Here is a 14,630-nt window from a genome sequence, read left to right on the forward strand (position 1 = left end):
TGAGCTGGTTTTCGTAAAAAGGAGGGTTCTGGCATTCAGCCCCTGCCAACAGTGCCCCAGCCGGCACATCTGTGCTAGGGCCACCCTTGGCTCCTGCCTCAGCCCCTCTTGTGCAGCACCCCTGCTCTTGCTGCTGCCTGACACCAGTTATTAAATTTATCAAACTATAACTCTAATGGAAATAGAACAACGCACACAGGAACACAAGAGACTTGGCAGAGTACATCTGACGAATGCGGTAGTTCCTCACTACCGTATGAAAACAGGCAGAGAGGAGGTGTGTATTTACCTGACACTCAGCTGCACCAATACACATTGCTGAGAGCTCTGTGCAGAACAGCAGACGTGTGGTGAACAAAATCTATGAATGCCTGAGCTATTTTTTTATCTTGTGTAAGGACAAGGAGGAGAACCTGGGCACATGGAATGGAACTGTGCTCAGCTGAACCCAGAGGAGATTTCCTTGATAAGAAGATGGATAAACAGTAAACTGGCTACCTCAGTAAGGCCAAGCATTCAAAGAGTTCGCTTCCATGATTTTAATTAAAAAACAAAACCAAAAAGGATGAGGAAACACCCTTGTTGGATGGAAGATATTAACCCGTTTATTTATTTACTTTATCCTTTCTGTGTCCTTCTCTCAGTTGTTCACTTTGGCAAGCTGTGTAGTGGAACAGGGAGAAGGGGCATGTTGTTTCAGTGGCAGTCTGGGGTTCTGCTCTTGGCTTGGGAAACTGCAAGATCAGTTCTGAAGTAACGAGACTTGGAAATAACTCAGACTCTTTTAGGGATAGCATGGCAGGATTTGGAAATTTATAAAGCAGAAGGCAGAGCTCTGTTGTTAATGTGACTTTCCTGTAAAATTTGTGTATGTAATCTGTGTTTTGAAATCTATTCCTTTCCTTCTTGCATGAGGCATGGTTGTAAGTGCTGAAACATATATTCCTCCGTGTAGTCTTAAATGGAGACTGGAAAGAACCAGTACTGAAACATGCATTTTCTTACAGATAGGTAACTGCATTGCCATGGTAACTTGGGGATTTCAAATTCCAAATACACCGTGTCTGTTGACACAAATTGGACACTGCTGCTGGAAACAGGGATATATCTTGTTTTCCTGCTCCTTTGATTCTCTTGCATACGATGAAAGGGAATGTCTCTTCATATGCAATGCCTATTGTTAAATTCTTCATATTTACACTCATCATCTTTTAAACACTTATTTCCCCAAGAAAACAGCACAAAATGAAATACTGTGTGAAAATACTATAGAGCAGCATGGAAGGTAGTTGTGATTGTGCTAAAATATGTGAACATCTGTTACTGATTTTGCATGGATTTAATTGTATGTATTTTAAAAGTAAAACTACCAAGTATTAATTTTTCTATGCATGCAGTTAATTCTTGGTTGTGAGTTTTTTGGTGGTTTTTTTTGATCCACAGTAAAATGTTGACAGTCGCAACCATGGCATACGTATGCTGTTTTTAAGCCTACTTATTAAACCAGATATACTTTCTCAGGTGCTTTCTAAGGTAGTGGGCAGATCTGACAGGGACTGTGGTTGGCAGAGCTCATAAGCAGATTCTGGGTGCTGTAGCAATGATCTTTCTTTCAAGAAATTGCCTCCAACTTTCATGTTTTTAAAGGGAAAATTACAAGAGTATCCCAGAAATAATGAATTCGGTGGTGCACAGAAGGGTAGTAGTGATTTAATCTTTGGGTTTTTCCTTCCAACATTCCCTGGCAAAGCAAGGGGCTTTCCACAGGGGCGTGAATCTAGGAGCGGCACAGTGATCTCTTGAGTGCCCTATGCCTTTCCATTGCTTCTGACGTGCAAGTTTTTTCTCAGAGTGGTTTATGTAGAGCCCTGTAGGACTGGACACAGGATTTTCCAGTTGTGTTTCCAATGAAGTCTCCTTTCTTTCCTCCTTTTCACCTTTCACTTTCACACCAGTATAAATAAAAACTGGCAATCATTTGGTGTGCGTTTGTTTTGTTTTTTGTAAATTCTCTGGAATGCATTAGAGGTCCGTTACCTCTGACAGCGTGTTATTCCCCACCCCTGTGTTCACCAGAGTTGAACTGCAGTAGATTGACTGTGGAAGTAATTCTATAAACATAGGTGCAAGACAGTACCGAGGAAATATTACAGCCCTACATTTGAGATGAGGTTTAATGTGTGATTGAGGAAAGAGAAGCCCTTGTAAAATCGCAGATCTCTTAGGTCGTGGCTTTGTAGGTGGGGATAAAGCTGTATTTTACTAAGCATTACCCCTCTCTTCTTCCTTCCAGTGTTCTGAGAAAACTTGAAAAATTATTTCAAACTGCATTAGTCAGCTTCCAAAATGAGAATTATAGGAGGCGTGTCATTGCATGGACTGCATTTTAAGTTCAGTGTTGGCTATCAGAGGTAAAGACTGAGATGTCTAAAGCTTTCTAATTAAAATTCACTGCTCTTACTGTAAAATTCTGCTATGATTGCTGTAGTAGTTAATTTTGGTGCTAAGGCTTATTCAAAACACTTTGTGTCATTTTTTTTTTCCTCCAGTATTTAGAAAAGCAAGCTAGACCTATTGCTTGACTTACTTTTGTTAGTATATAATCCAGTGGTCCCTCCTAAAATGACAACTGTGCAATTTTACAGTCTGCGGTAGGGACTGTAAAACTACATGGATGAGGTTCTGTCTTCATTTTTAAAAACTTGTGAACTGTGAGATGAGTTGAGAGCGATGCTTTTGTCTTCTTTTATCTGGTGCACAGCAGCCTGCCTGCCAGCACAGGCTGGACACAGAGCCTGGGGGAAAGCTCCTGTGAGAAGACAGTGGGGCAGAGAGGGAAAGGAGCTTGCCCCATACCAGCCATCAGGTTTCCACATGCATGGAGGCAGGACACAGCGTCCATCCTGAATATTGCATCTTCTGCTCCTCTCCTGGGCCATCCTGTGTTGTGTTATAAATCTCCAGAGTTTATGCTTCCCCATGATGAATGCTGTCAGCTTGAGAGATGGTCTTAATTGTTAGTAGAGTAAAAACTGGGGAGAAAATGGTTGATATGCAGAACTTGGGAGGGTTTATAGCCCTCTGGTTTCTTGTCCTGCTTCTATGAATGCAGGGTGCGTTAGCAGCACAGGAGAGCGCTCTGACAAACTCCTGATCAATTTCTTAACTGCAGCAGTCCTGTCGTGCATATGGTGAAAGGGAGGATACCTGGTGGTGGTATCAGGGCCGAACTGTGGGAAAAGTAATAGAAGTTTCTCTGCATAAACAAGGAGGTAGATTTTTTTTTTTTCTCCTGGTCTCTGTTACTGTTCCAGTTCTGGTTGCTGCTTCTGACATCAGAATAGCGGAGGAAGCTGGAAATGGGGTAGATGCTTGCAACTCAATGCATTGCTGCACTTCATATGGGCACGTGTGTGGTGGTGCCTATGCCTTTCAATAGGAGCACAGTAGTCCAGTGGCTACAAGAAATGGCTTACAAATAACTTCACTTGTCTTTCCTTACGCTTGAATCTGATCTGTTGTCAGATGAAGGAACGTGTTACTGGGAGTGTCCTGGTTTAACCCAGCAGCTGGTGAAACAAAGAACCATGTGGAGTCCACCAGGCAACAAAGAGGCAGGCAGTCCCTGTCTCCTCCCTCCCCATTCCAGGATAGGGCTAGAAGGAAGATTATGAAAAATGTAAAACTCGTGGGCTGAGATAAGAACAGTTTATCAGAGTAGCAAAGAGAGAGAAATACATGAACAATAATAACAGTAAAATAATTTACAAAACAAGTGATATACAATGTAAGTCACTCACTGCCTGAAAATTGGTGTTCAGCTTGCTTCCGATACGGAGTGCTGTGCCATGCTCTCCAATGGGGCACCTAAAACCACACTGCAAAACCAAAATGGGATTACACCAGCCATGCCACAAGCCTTATCACCATATCGCCCTGTCTGCTGGCTAGGTACCTCCTTATATATCCTTAGCATGATGTCATGGTATTGAATATCCATTAGGCCAGTTTCGGTCATCTGTCGAGGCTGTGGTGATACGCAGCTTCTTGTGAAAATGAACTCCTTCCCTGCCAAAACCAGAAAATTACCCTGTTCCCATCTAGAATCAGGAGAGGGACATTCCTCAGCCAGCTTGCTTGAGGATGGTGGACCTGCAGCAATCTCCTGGAGTTTCCCAGGTGTGAGGGGAAAGATTTGATGATTTCATTCATGGTTTGAGTTATTTCAGCTGCTTGGCATGGCCTCAACAGTCCCCTAGGGGTGATGTGGTCCTGAGGCACCCTGGAGGTGCTGGAGTGGGGGGATCATTTGAGACAGGGTGGGGAATATGACGTGAAGAGGAAGGTGAAGAGAGAAAGAAATTGTTAGGATTTTAAAAAAGTTAATTGTAATGAGAGATACGTGTTACGAAGGCTTTGACTAGCTGGCAGTCTGATTGTTCCATGAAATCAGTCTGAAGCAAGAAATTGACTCCAAGTCAGTTTGCGTTGTAGGTGCTCCAGTTTCAGTTTGTAATTTCCCAGATGGTAAAATTTCATAGTCCTCTGTCTTCTCAGCTGCCTGTCATACTGCTCAGCAGAAAATAAAATGTTGTAATTGTTATGTTTATGTGTAATCTTCAGCTGGCAGACAAGGGATCATGCTGTGAGGTCTCTTAGTGAAGGGATAACACTGATAGCACTGGTTTAAAAAACGGGACAGTAACAGCTTCTGCAGCTATGTTATGAGAGGTTTGCTGGGTAGAGCAGTATTTGTGGTTGAACATCCTTTTTGTTCAGTTCCAACCGTATCCATTCACCTCAGTCTTTACCTTGTACCAGTGTTTTTTTCTTTTTTGCCTCTGTAGTCCTTTACAGCCAGCTCAGTGATCCCCCTCTACTGAAGGAGTGTTCTACTTGATGTCACTCTAATCTCAGCTTGCAACAGGTCACCTTAGTTCAGTCTTTCCTCCTTGTAGGGTATCTTAAGACCTGTAGGCCCTTCAAAAGCCTTAGGTCTCCTTGCTGCCTTTGGATCTGGCCTGTAGTTCTGCAGCATGGGAAAAAGATGCTCCTGATCTTGTGAACAAGGACTATTCTTGGTCTGGCCATTGCGAATGCTGCTGTGCCAGGCAGGTTTTGCTTTACTTCAAGTTTAGCTGTGGGGCAGCTGCATGCTGGCAGCTAAAATAGGGACTCTTCTGTTCGTTGAGGCACATGGACCTCAGTTCTCGTGCTTGAGCTGCTGAGAGCATATTTTGGTCTCATCTGTTTCCTTGATGTGATCTTCTGCTAGCTCACTGGGAAAACATTTATTGCTTCCCTTCCACTCTCCCCTATTCTCTTGATCTTGTAGGAGTGGCAACTTATGTCTCTTTGCAGATGTTTAAAATTTTTGTGTGTGTGTTCCTTCCGGGGTTTGGGGAGGAGAGCTAATGGTGAAAGGACGGCAAATTTGTTACAACACTAGTAGCTTCATAGAGTGATAGCAGGACCTTTGTGTTTTAAGTTACAGCAATATGTCCTGTATTTCATACTTGCAGTCTTATTCCTTTTGATGGTAATGCTGTCTTTCGGAATAAGGATCAACTAATTGCAATAATTAAATAAGTGGTTCAGTCAACATTTCTACAACTTTATAAAGATTTTCTGGAAGACTAGAGTGGCTTAGGCAGAACAGTTTAGCCTGTGTGGAGATGTCCTATGAATGAGTATCGCGTTTGCCCTGAGCAGAAGTCTCAAGCTTTCAAAGAACTTGTTTCTCTTTGTAGCTTGTTTCTTGTGCTTCCAGATGTGCAGGATGTTTATTTGTACCACAGTAGCTGTGGTGTGGTTTGCCCCAAGCTTATAACCTGTGTTTTTGCGTAGACTCTTTCCTTTCTGCAGTATTAACAGTATATGATCTTGGGTTCTGTTCTCTGTGCTTGGTGTTTTTGTTCTGTTGACATGAAGTCTACAACAATGGGGGGTCCCTGTGCATGACCTGAACACTAGACTTAGCAAGAATGCTAACAAGAATTGGCCAGATTTTTTCCCTCTGATTAACTAGTGGAGGTACAGAACATCATGGTCTAAATGCAGGTCACAGCAACCATAATTTAAAAAGTTAGCTGACCCACAGCAGCACACCTATGCTGTCATAGCTGAAAGAGCTGGGAATGACTTGAAGATCCTAATGTACCATTCCGTCTTTGGAGATGTTCTAGCCTCTGTCTGAAACACAGTGTGAATCAAAGGAAATCTTGACTGCTTCTGTCGTTGATAGGAGTGGTCTCCCTGCAATTGTGAAGTTATCAGGCTGTGGTCTCCCTGCTGTTACTGGAAGTTATCAGGCTGCTTTCCGCTCAGTTAGTGTGAAAAATAGAAGATGGGTTTGTGCCGAGTGCTGCTGGGATGGAAGTATGTTACTAATTGTGTGCAGCATTTCTTACAAGCCTATTAGGGGTTGTTCAGAAAATGTTGTTTTCTTGCTACAGCAATTTTGAGTTTCAACTAGTTCCTTTATACCTTTTTTTTTTTTCCCCAACTGCAGATCAACTTGAACGTGTGTTTTTGCGTCTTGGCCATGCAGAAACAGACGAGCAGTTACAGAATATTATTTCCAAATTCCTACCCCCTGTGCTCCTCAAACTCTCCAGCACACAGGAAGGAGTTCGTAAAAAGGTAGGAGTGCAATTTACTATTACAGTAAAGATGGATTTGGTGCGTGAAGACTTACTGATGTCATTCACTTGTTTAACCACAGGAACAGAAACAAGGACCAAACAGTTTGGAAGATGGAATTTGATGCCTACCTGAAGGAATTCAATTCACTGGTACAGAAGGCAGCTTTATCACAGAATTCATTAAAGTAGCTATTAAATCCCATCTCCAAAACTGCTCAGTCCTTGCCTAGTTACAGGCATAGAAACAAGGGCAAAACAGTTTTGAAGGTGGGATTTAGTACATACCTGGACAATTCAGTTCCCTGTACTGAATTATAGGATAAAAGCTCCTCTGCACACCAGAGAAGGAGCACACAGACACAATAGCAAGTGCAGAAACCTATGTGACTCGCTGACCCAGCTACTCACTGCTCCATCATAGGTGCCACCAGCCCATCAGAGGCCCATCTCCGCAAGCCTAGTGGAACACGGAGGCACCATGGCAGGCAGGAGTCCAAGTTTAGGACTCAGAGGAGGGGGCTTTCTGCCCCGGTTCCTCCTGGGGCTGTCTTAGGAAAGCCTTAGCCTCACTCTCCAGGTGTAAGACCCGTTAAGATGAGTCAATGCCAGAACACCTTTTGTTCTGTGAGATAGTAAGAGGTAGTGGATGCAGTGGGATGCAGGGGAAGAGCGTTTTGAGGTTGCACAAGCCTTCTAATGGGATGTTTAGTGGAGGAACCAATGGCGGGGGAAAGGGATGGACCCAGGTGACTTGAAGAGGAGCAAGTGTGAGTCTCTAGAGCTGAAGCCCAGGGATGAATGTGTGCCTCACCTGGTTGGACCTGGGGGAGTGGAGCTACGGCAGCATCCTCTCAGCTGGGTTGTTGGGACTGGCCCTGGTTCCCTGACACCATGTACTAGTCATTCCTCCTATTCCTGTGACCAGGCAAGGACCAAACAGCGTGGAGATCGAATTTTAATATGAACATGAAGGAATTCAGTGATACAGCTGCCTTCTGTAGCAGGGAGCCAAATTCTGTTTCCTAGCACATTTTTTTATTCCAGGCCTTGTTGTTGCGCAAGTCTTGTGCCGCAGCAGTTGTGGGATAGCATGAGGGGATCTCTGAGTGTAGTGTTAACAGTAGAAGAGGTCTGACGTGGTCTGAATTCAGGCACAGGGACACCTGCTTGTGTTTCCTGTTCTGCCAGGAGGATGTGGCCAGAAGAGGCAAATGGGACAGCAGCAGCTGAATGTAAGAGATTTGAGCAGCTGGATCAGAAAGCAAAGGATGAATTCTTGTCCCTGCAGCTGTTCACCAGAAGGAGCTGACTGGTGATAAGAGGCAGAACAGAACCTTTCAGAGCAGAGTGTGAATGGACTGTTGGGGAGTAGTAATGGAGAAGAAGCTTTTTATAATCCTTCTTTTGTCTCAGAGAAATATGGAAATGATCATGCTTTTGCTGAATTTATTAGTAGATTTCAAGACCTGCAAGCAACTAGAATGCCGCTTTTTTTCTGAAAGTTCTGCACAAAATGTGGTCCCAGCAGTGATCAGGTGAAAGTGGATCCATAGATATGAAGCCTTTCCACTATGCTGAAGGACAGATACTCCAACTCTGATGCTGGGTTTTCTGAATACTTTCTTATTATGTGCCCTTGAAACTGTAAAGAAAAGCATCCAAATATCTTGTGAAATTTCTTAGGGTGTTTGTATAGGATATTTTTTCCATAAACTGGAATTCTTTTTTGGGTTGTTTTTGAGTGTTGTGGGATTCATGAAAGGGAGGGCTGCTTCTTTGGAAGTTAAAATTTAAGATGCCTCTCAAAATTGCATGGTATTCCACAGCATATTGTAGTTCCTGTGTTAGAATGAATAATAAAACTCATTTCTTCTTCTTCCTTCTATGTGTTTAAACTATAGATTTTTATCTATACAAGATGACAATAATATTATAAGCACTTCCCTATACTTCTTGGGATTTTGTCAAATCCATTGCAGTCAGGAAATTATTGTGGATTCTCCTCTTGGTGTATGAGTGAGGAGAAGTTGATTCAGTATTCTGTTTTCATAATAAATTCAGAATGTAACTACAAGGTTCTGTATGTGTTCATTTTTTTTGTTTGGTATTTTTGACATAGCAAAATAATTTACCAGTGAAACAGAGAGAAGGGAGAGACTTTTAGGTTTGCATTCTAATGAACATCAATAAAGATTTGCTGTTGAGTTTGAAATCTGCAGGTAAATCTGTTCGATGTCCACATTGCCTTTTTCTGTTACTTACAGCAGAACTCAGATTTTCAGTCTTCTACTTGCTCTTACTTTGCAGTTAATGTGGCAGGAAAATGTCTTAAGAAGTCTGATTTATTTTCAAATGCTAATGACTTTTTAACACAAATACCTAGCTTTCCAGTGCTAATTTTGCCTGGTTGCCAACAAAGAATGTGGCTGTTGTTCAATTCCAGCCTCAAAATAGTGTTAAGGCAATGTAGGTAAAACAAAAATCTATGTTTTTTTGCATGAGCACTTAGGTGATTGGAAAACTAATCTTATAAAGGCTAATGAAGTAGATCAAATAGATTGGAAAGAAGAACGGCTGAGGGAACTGGGGTTTTTTAGCCTGGAGGAGACTGAGGGAAGACCTTATTGTTCTCTACCACTCCCTGAAAGGAGGTTTTGGAGAGGGGAGTGTTGGTCTTTTCTCCCAAGTGACAGATGACAGGACAAGAGGGAATGGCCTCAAGCTCCGCCAGGGGAAGTTTAGGTTGGACATTAGGAAAAATTTCTTCACAGAAGGGGTTATCGAGCACTGGCACAGGCTGTCCGGGGAGGTAGTTGATTCACCATCCCTGGAAGTGTTTAAAAGATGAAGTACTTGGGGACATGATTTAGCAGTAGACGGGTACGTTTGAAGTTGGTGATCTCAAAGGTCTTTTCCAGCCTAACAATTCATGATTCCCTTTATTTACCTAGTGACTCACTAAAGCCAGTGATAAAACTCTGCCATCCTATGTCATGTAACTCTCTTGCAATTGTTGTAGTGATTAAAAAAATAAACAGCAACAGTGTGCCAGCATAGTTAATTGTGGTTTGAACACTTCTACCATTTTAATTGAATTGACAGTGTAGCTTTTGCTGGTATAGGTACATGAGCAGAAAAGAGCATCTGTATGTTGCCAATGTGCTGCTGAAGTGTAGATCAGTACAGTTGTTCAAGGGCTTCCTTTCACACAGCTTTAGGAGCATCTGTGGTTCATTTAGTTCACCTGAAGGATTGAGTACATTCTACTTTTACTGCTGCTCTTCAGGCTAACTTTCTCCTCAAGTTTGTACTGCTAGAATGGAAAGAGGAAATAGAAATTCCATTTTTCTTCTTTCTGCGTTAACATACTGCTTTGTTGGTCTTATCCCTGCCCTTAATTTTGTGACTGACAGGTCAATGTTGCTGTCTGATACATGCTGTAAAGATAGGGGTATATTTAGCTCGGATACTCGGACACAGAATTAAGACTCAAACGAGATCATGTGCCACTGTTTATTTGGTTATGAGGCATGCATCCGAAGAGGAAATGGAAGGCAGGCTGGCTGGCGCACTACCTACCTACCCCCACGCCACTGTGGCGTCCTGTCAGTCTGATGTTCAGTCTGGTGGGAGAACGTTCTCCAAACCTCACCTTTGCTTCGTCCCTCTATGCTCAGGAGGGTCATACCTTGCTAATAGGCTCATTTCACTAGCTCTGCCCTTATTTTCCCACCCAAACCGTGCACTTGTTTGGGCAAGTTCAGCTCCTGGCAGTTTTTTTGTGTGGTAGCTGTATCCATTATTGGGGTGGACCCTGCAAACCTGTGCTGTTCTGCGCTGCAGTGCATGTGCAGTTGTCTGGGTGATGAGATCTTGAGGTTAGGTGTGATGCTGAGACAGAGCAATTCTTTCTGTGTTATACTACACTGTCTCATCAGTAATTTGATCTCTTTTTCCTTACACGTTTTCAGATCTAGGATGTAGTCTAGATATGTGGGTAAGCTTGTGATGCCTATACCTTCTTAATCCATTTAATCTGAAAAGATAATCACTCTTCAGGCCACAGTTTGACAGATGAGTTAAAGTCAACCTTAGGATGTTTTCTGTTGAACTAGTTAGCCTAGCAGTGTTCCACAAAGGAATGATACAGGGTGAATTCACTCTGCTGGTTCAAATCTGAGACGTATTGATACCTTGGCAGCATTTCGCCAGGGTGGATACTATGTCACTTTGTGCAGCCCGTGCGAAGCCAGTGAAAACACAAGGAGCAGACATCTTTCGAATTGCATACAATTCAGGTCAGATGAGTATAGCTGGATGAGATCCTTAGTGCACTGATTTGATATCAATAGCCAGAGAAGCAGGACAGTAGAAAAAGCCTCACATGTCCCCAAATCCAGCCACATCTTTTTACACTAGGCACCATGAGTAATATGAACAAGTTTCTCTCTTGCTGTCATGTATGTGTGTTTCCCTTCCTTCACAAAAAAAACCTATGTACAGACAGTTTTTTTTTCCCCTCCCTAAAATAATAGGAGTTTGCGACTGCTGTTTCACAACAGCAAAATTTGATAGCTGTCAGCGTTACTTAGTTCATCACATTAGGTCTGGTATCAATCATGTGCTTGTAGTCAGCTATGCGGTTTCTCTGGATTATATCTGGACGTTATTTTGTTTGATACCTAGTCATGGAGTGGGTGCAAAGATGACCTCTTAGCTCACGTGCAGGTCAGCAGGGGTGTGGTTAAGACTTCAGTGACAATCTGTAGTTTTTCAAGTTCCTCTGTTCAGTTATGGTATCTCATTTAGTGCATTTACAAACGGTACTTTGCTGATGCTATGCTAAGAAACTTATTCATGAGGCTGTAGGATCATGGGATAATTCAGCTTAGAGGGAACCTCAGAAGGTCTCCAGACCAACATCCTCCTTGAAACAGTCCATTAAAAGTTCAGAACAGAATGCTGAAAGTTTTATGAAGATGGCTCTTAAAAAACCCTTGAGGATAGGGACTGCAAAACTCTCTGGGCCCCTGCTCCACTACCTGAGAGTCCTTGTAATGAGAAGGTTCCACTTGGCACCTCACCTCTCTTGTTTCAATGCCCTCTGGCCACTGTCTAGCTTGCTGTCCACGGGAGCCCAGGGCTGTTTCCCCCAGAGCTGTTTCCCCCAGAGCTGCCACCTGGCCCTATTGTTGTCACTGGTCAGGGCTTGCTCTGACCAGGGCAGGGCTGCACATGCTCCCACCTGACGTTCAAGGGGCTCCTGTTGGCTTTTCCTCTTGCTTGAAGAATTTCAGTTCTGTCTTATTCCACTCCAGACATAGTTTTTTGTAAACTTATTTGATAACTTTTTTTATGGGTGGGATTTTTTTTTCACTGTTTTTTGTTCTGTGTCATGAGTTGGAATTCCTCTTTAGCCATAAGAAAGCAGTGTAGTATTTAGCAGCAATGCAGATTTCCAAACCTGGCTCTATTTGGAGGGATAATAACCAACTGTCTAGAAAGAACTGCTCATTGTCAGTAATCTTTTCTTCCTGACATTTCTGTTGATAGAGGTTATCAGTTGTGGTGTGGTCTGGTGCTTTTTTTGTGTTTGTCTTAACAGTGACCCGAGGTGTTTTGGAGTGGTTTCAAGATAATAAAATAAATGATGTTTGTTGTTTTCTTATAGATTGAATAATCAGGAAGCTCAGGCCTGGTTTGTTTAAAATAGGTCTACCTAGTGGATTACAGGTGATGTGTGGTAGCAGTAGTAAGATTAATGGTGGTTCTTTCACTCTTTGTTTTCTTCCTGTCAGGTCATGGAGCTGCTGGTTCATCTGAATAAGCGTATCAAAAGTCGTCCAAAAATTCAGCTTCCAGTAGAGACATTGCTAGTTCAATATCAAGATCCTTCTGCAGTGTCTTTTGTCACTGTAAGTATCTGCTTTTCTGTGAATACCTGCTGATTTACTTGTAACAAGCAGAAGATTCTTCGAAGCTCCTGTGTTTAGCTCTGTCATTTTTCCTAGCAAGTATGTTACTGCCATGAGGTTGATATTTTAAGACATTTTTTTAAATTGAACTTTGTAGTCTGGTGTGGGTGAAACTTAATTTCATGAAGCAGCTACACTATCAATTCTGTTCAGATTACTGATAATTATGCGTGATATTTCATGAATGCATGAATTGTCATTGCTTGTATTGTGGAGGGTCTGTTTACTGCTAGAAGCTCCATTTTACAATTACCTGCCAATTCTTAAACTGATCTCTGTAGGATCAGGATCTTACTTAAAACATGTATATCTCTCTGAACATGTAAGAACCTGTATTATTATGAGTTTTTTAGGGTCAAGAACTTAGGTGAGAAGAAAAGATTTAAAATAAACTTATTTTATAGACAGTTTCTTTCTGTGTAGTTTAAAAACTTGTGGTAGATTTGTTGCAAATCACCATCATGAAGAAAAGTGATAAAATCAGAGGGAAACTTGCCTTCCTTCTGTTTTGTCTATTCAGTCATATGTAGCATATATGGAAAATACAGCATTTTATAAACTGGTGCAGAAATATTTAGACTTCAAACAGCAGTAACGCGGAAGTAATCTCAGATTGTCTTTAAGCAAGTAGCATTATCTTGAGTTCACCTTTTAGAAATGCTGAGGGCTTATCGAGTGCATGTGTTCTGTAGAGCAGTAAAAGAACTATCTTGTTTGAAGACAAACTTGACATAAACTGTACTTTTTGCTGGACGTATAAAAAAATCTGTTTTCATTCATGTATCTGAGTGATATATGTTGTTTTGTGCCATGAGGCTTCATAAAACTTTAACAAGTGCCATCTACAAAGAAGTGTAATGTTTCTTACTTCAACACTTCTTTCAGTCAGGGTATTGAACACATAACCCTTACCTCTACCATTCTTGGCTGAATTTGGATGGACATGATAACAGTTAGTCAAGTATTCAGTGTTGCTCTGCTGAGCTGTTGTATCACTGACCTCCGCTTGGATTGCATTTGTGGCTTTTATGATGGTTTAGCAACGCATTTTCAAGAGAAATCTTGCCTATGTTGCTGATTTTGTATTTATTCAATATTAATTTCTATTTGATTTCAGAAATAGGTAACAGAGAACGTGAAATTTGTTTTTGTTGAAGCTGTTGGTCAGGCAAAGCTGCTGTTGGTGAAGTTGGAGGTGATTAAGAGAAGCTAGACAGGGTTTTTTGAATTGTTGTTTTCATCCTTTTGAAGTGGAGACTCAGCAAGACCTACTTAGAAAACCCTTTCCCTAAGGACTGAGAGTCCTTCTTTATATAGCTGGTTGAGAATCCTCCCCCTTAGTAGCTGTTAGTGTGACGAGCCTTAGAATAAAGACATTGGTTGTTCAAAACTTATGTTGTTTCCAGTACGCTAATAGATAACACAACATACAGGAAAGATTTAAAGAACAGATATTTCTTTTGCACTCTTCCAATACTATGTGCTTTTTCTACTCCTTTAGAATTTTACCATAATTTATGTTAAGATGGGATACCCCCGTCTTCCTGTGGAAAAACAATGTGAATTGGCTCCAACTCTTCTCACTGCAATGGAAGGGAAACCTCAACCACAGCAAGACAGGTATAATTACTTATTCTTGCAGTGAATTATGTTGGTATCACTTGGTAAAATAATTTGTATCAGTTGTTGAAAGAATTTTTTTTTTTTACTTGATGATGCAAAGGATTTTCTTGGTTTGTGCAATCTGGATAAACAGTTCAGTAGTTTGGGTGGTACAAAGAATTTGTGAATAATGTTGTAATAACATACAAGATCTGCAGCAGCAGACTCCCTGCATGATAACAGACCCATGTTGTAATGGATATGCCTGTCCATATCCCCCATCCATCTTCATCAAACTCTGATTTCCAGCTTAAGGCCAGACTTTCAGTAAAACATCCTCTCTCCAGCGACATGAACAGCAGTAAATGTCTCAGTTTGCCGCTCTAAATTCTTAGATAACCAGAATTCC

The 14,630-nt window shown here is 41.7% G+C and overlaps 1 protein-coding gene across 2 annotated transcripts in view; it reads left to right on the forward strand.

Moving 5' to 3' along the window:
* ECPAS (Ecm29 proteasome adaptor and scaffold) overlaps window positions 1-14,630 on the forward strand; it is a 67,035-nt gene that overhangs the window by 3,406 nt on the left and 48,999 nt on the right. For both annotated transcript variants that reach the window (XM_054053434.1, XM_054053435.1), the window contains exons 2-4: window positions 6,512-6,642; window positions 12,443-12,559; window positions 14,121-14,239. In XM_054053434.1, coding sequence (XP_053909409.1) covers window positions 6,512-6,642; window positions 12,443-12,559; window positions 14,121-14,239 — 367 coding nt within the window. The remainder of the gene's footprint in view (window positions 1-6,511; window positions 6,643-12,442; window positions 12,560-14,120; window positions 14,240-14,630) is intronic.

This window comes from Cuculus canorus, chromosome Z (genome assembly GCF_017976375.1).
Source record: "Cuculus canorus isolate bCucCan1 chromosome Z, bCucCan1.pri, whole genome shotgun sequence".
Classification (NCBI taxonomy): domain Eukaryota; kingdom Metazoa; phylum Chordata; class Aves; order Cuculiformes; family Cuculidae; genus Cuculus; species Cuculus canorus.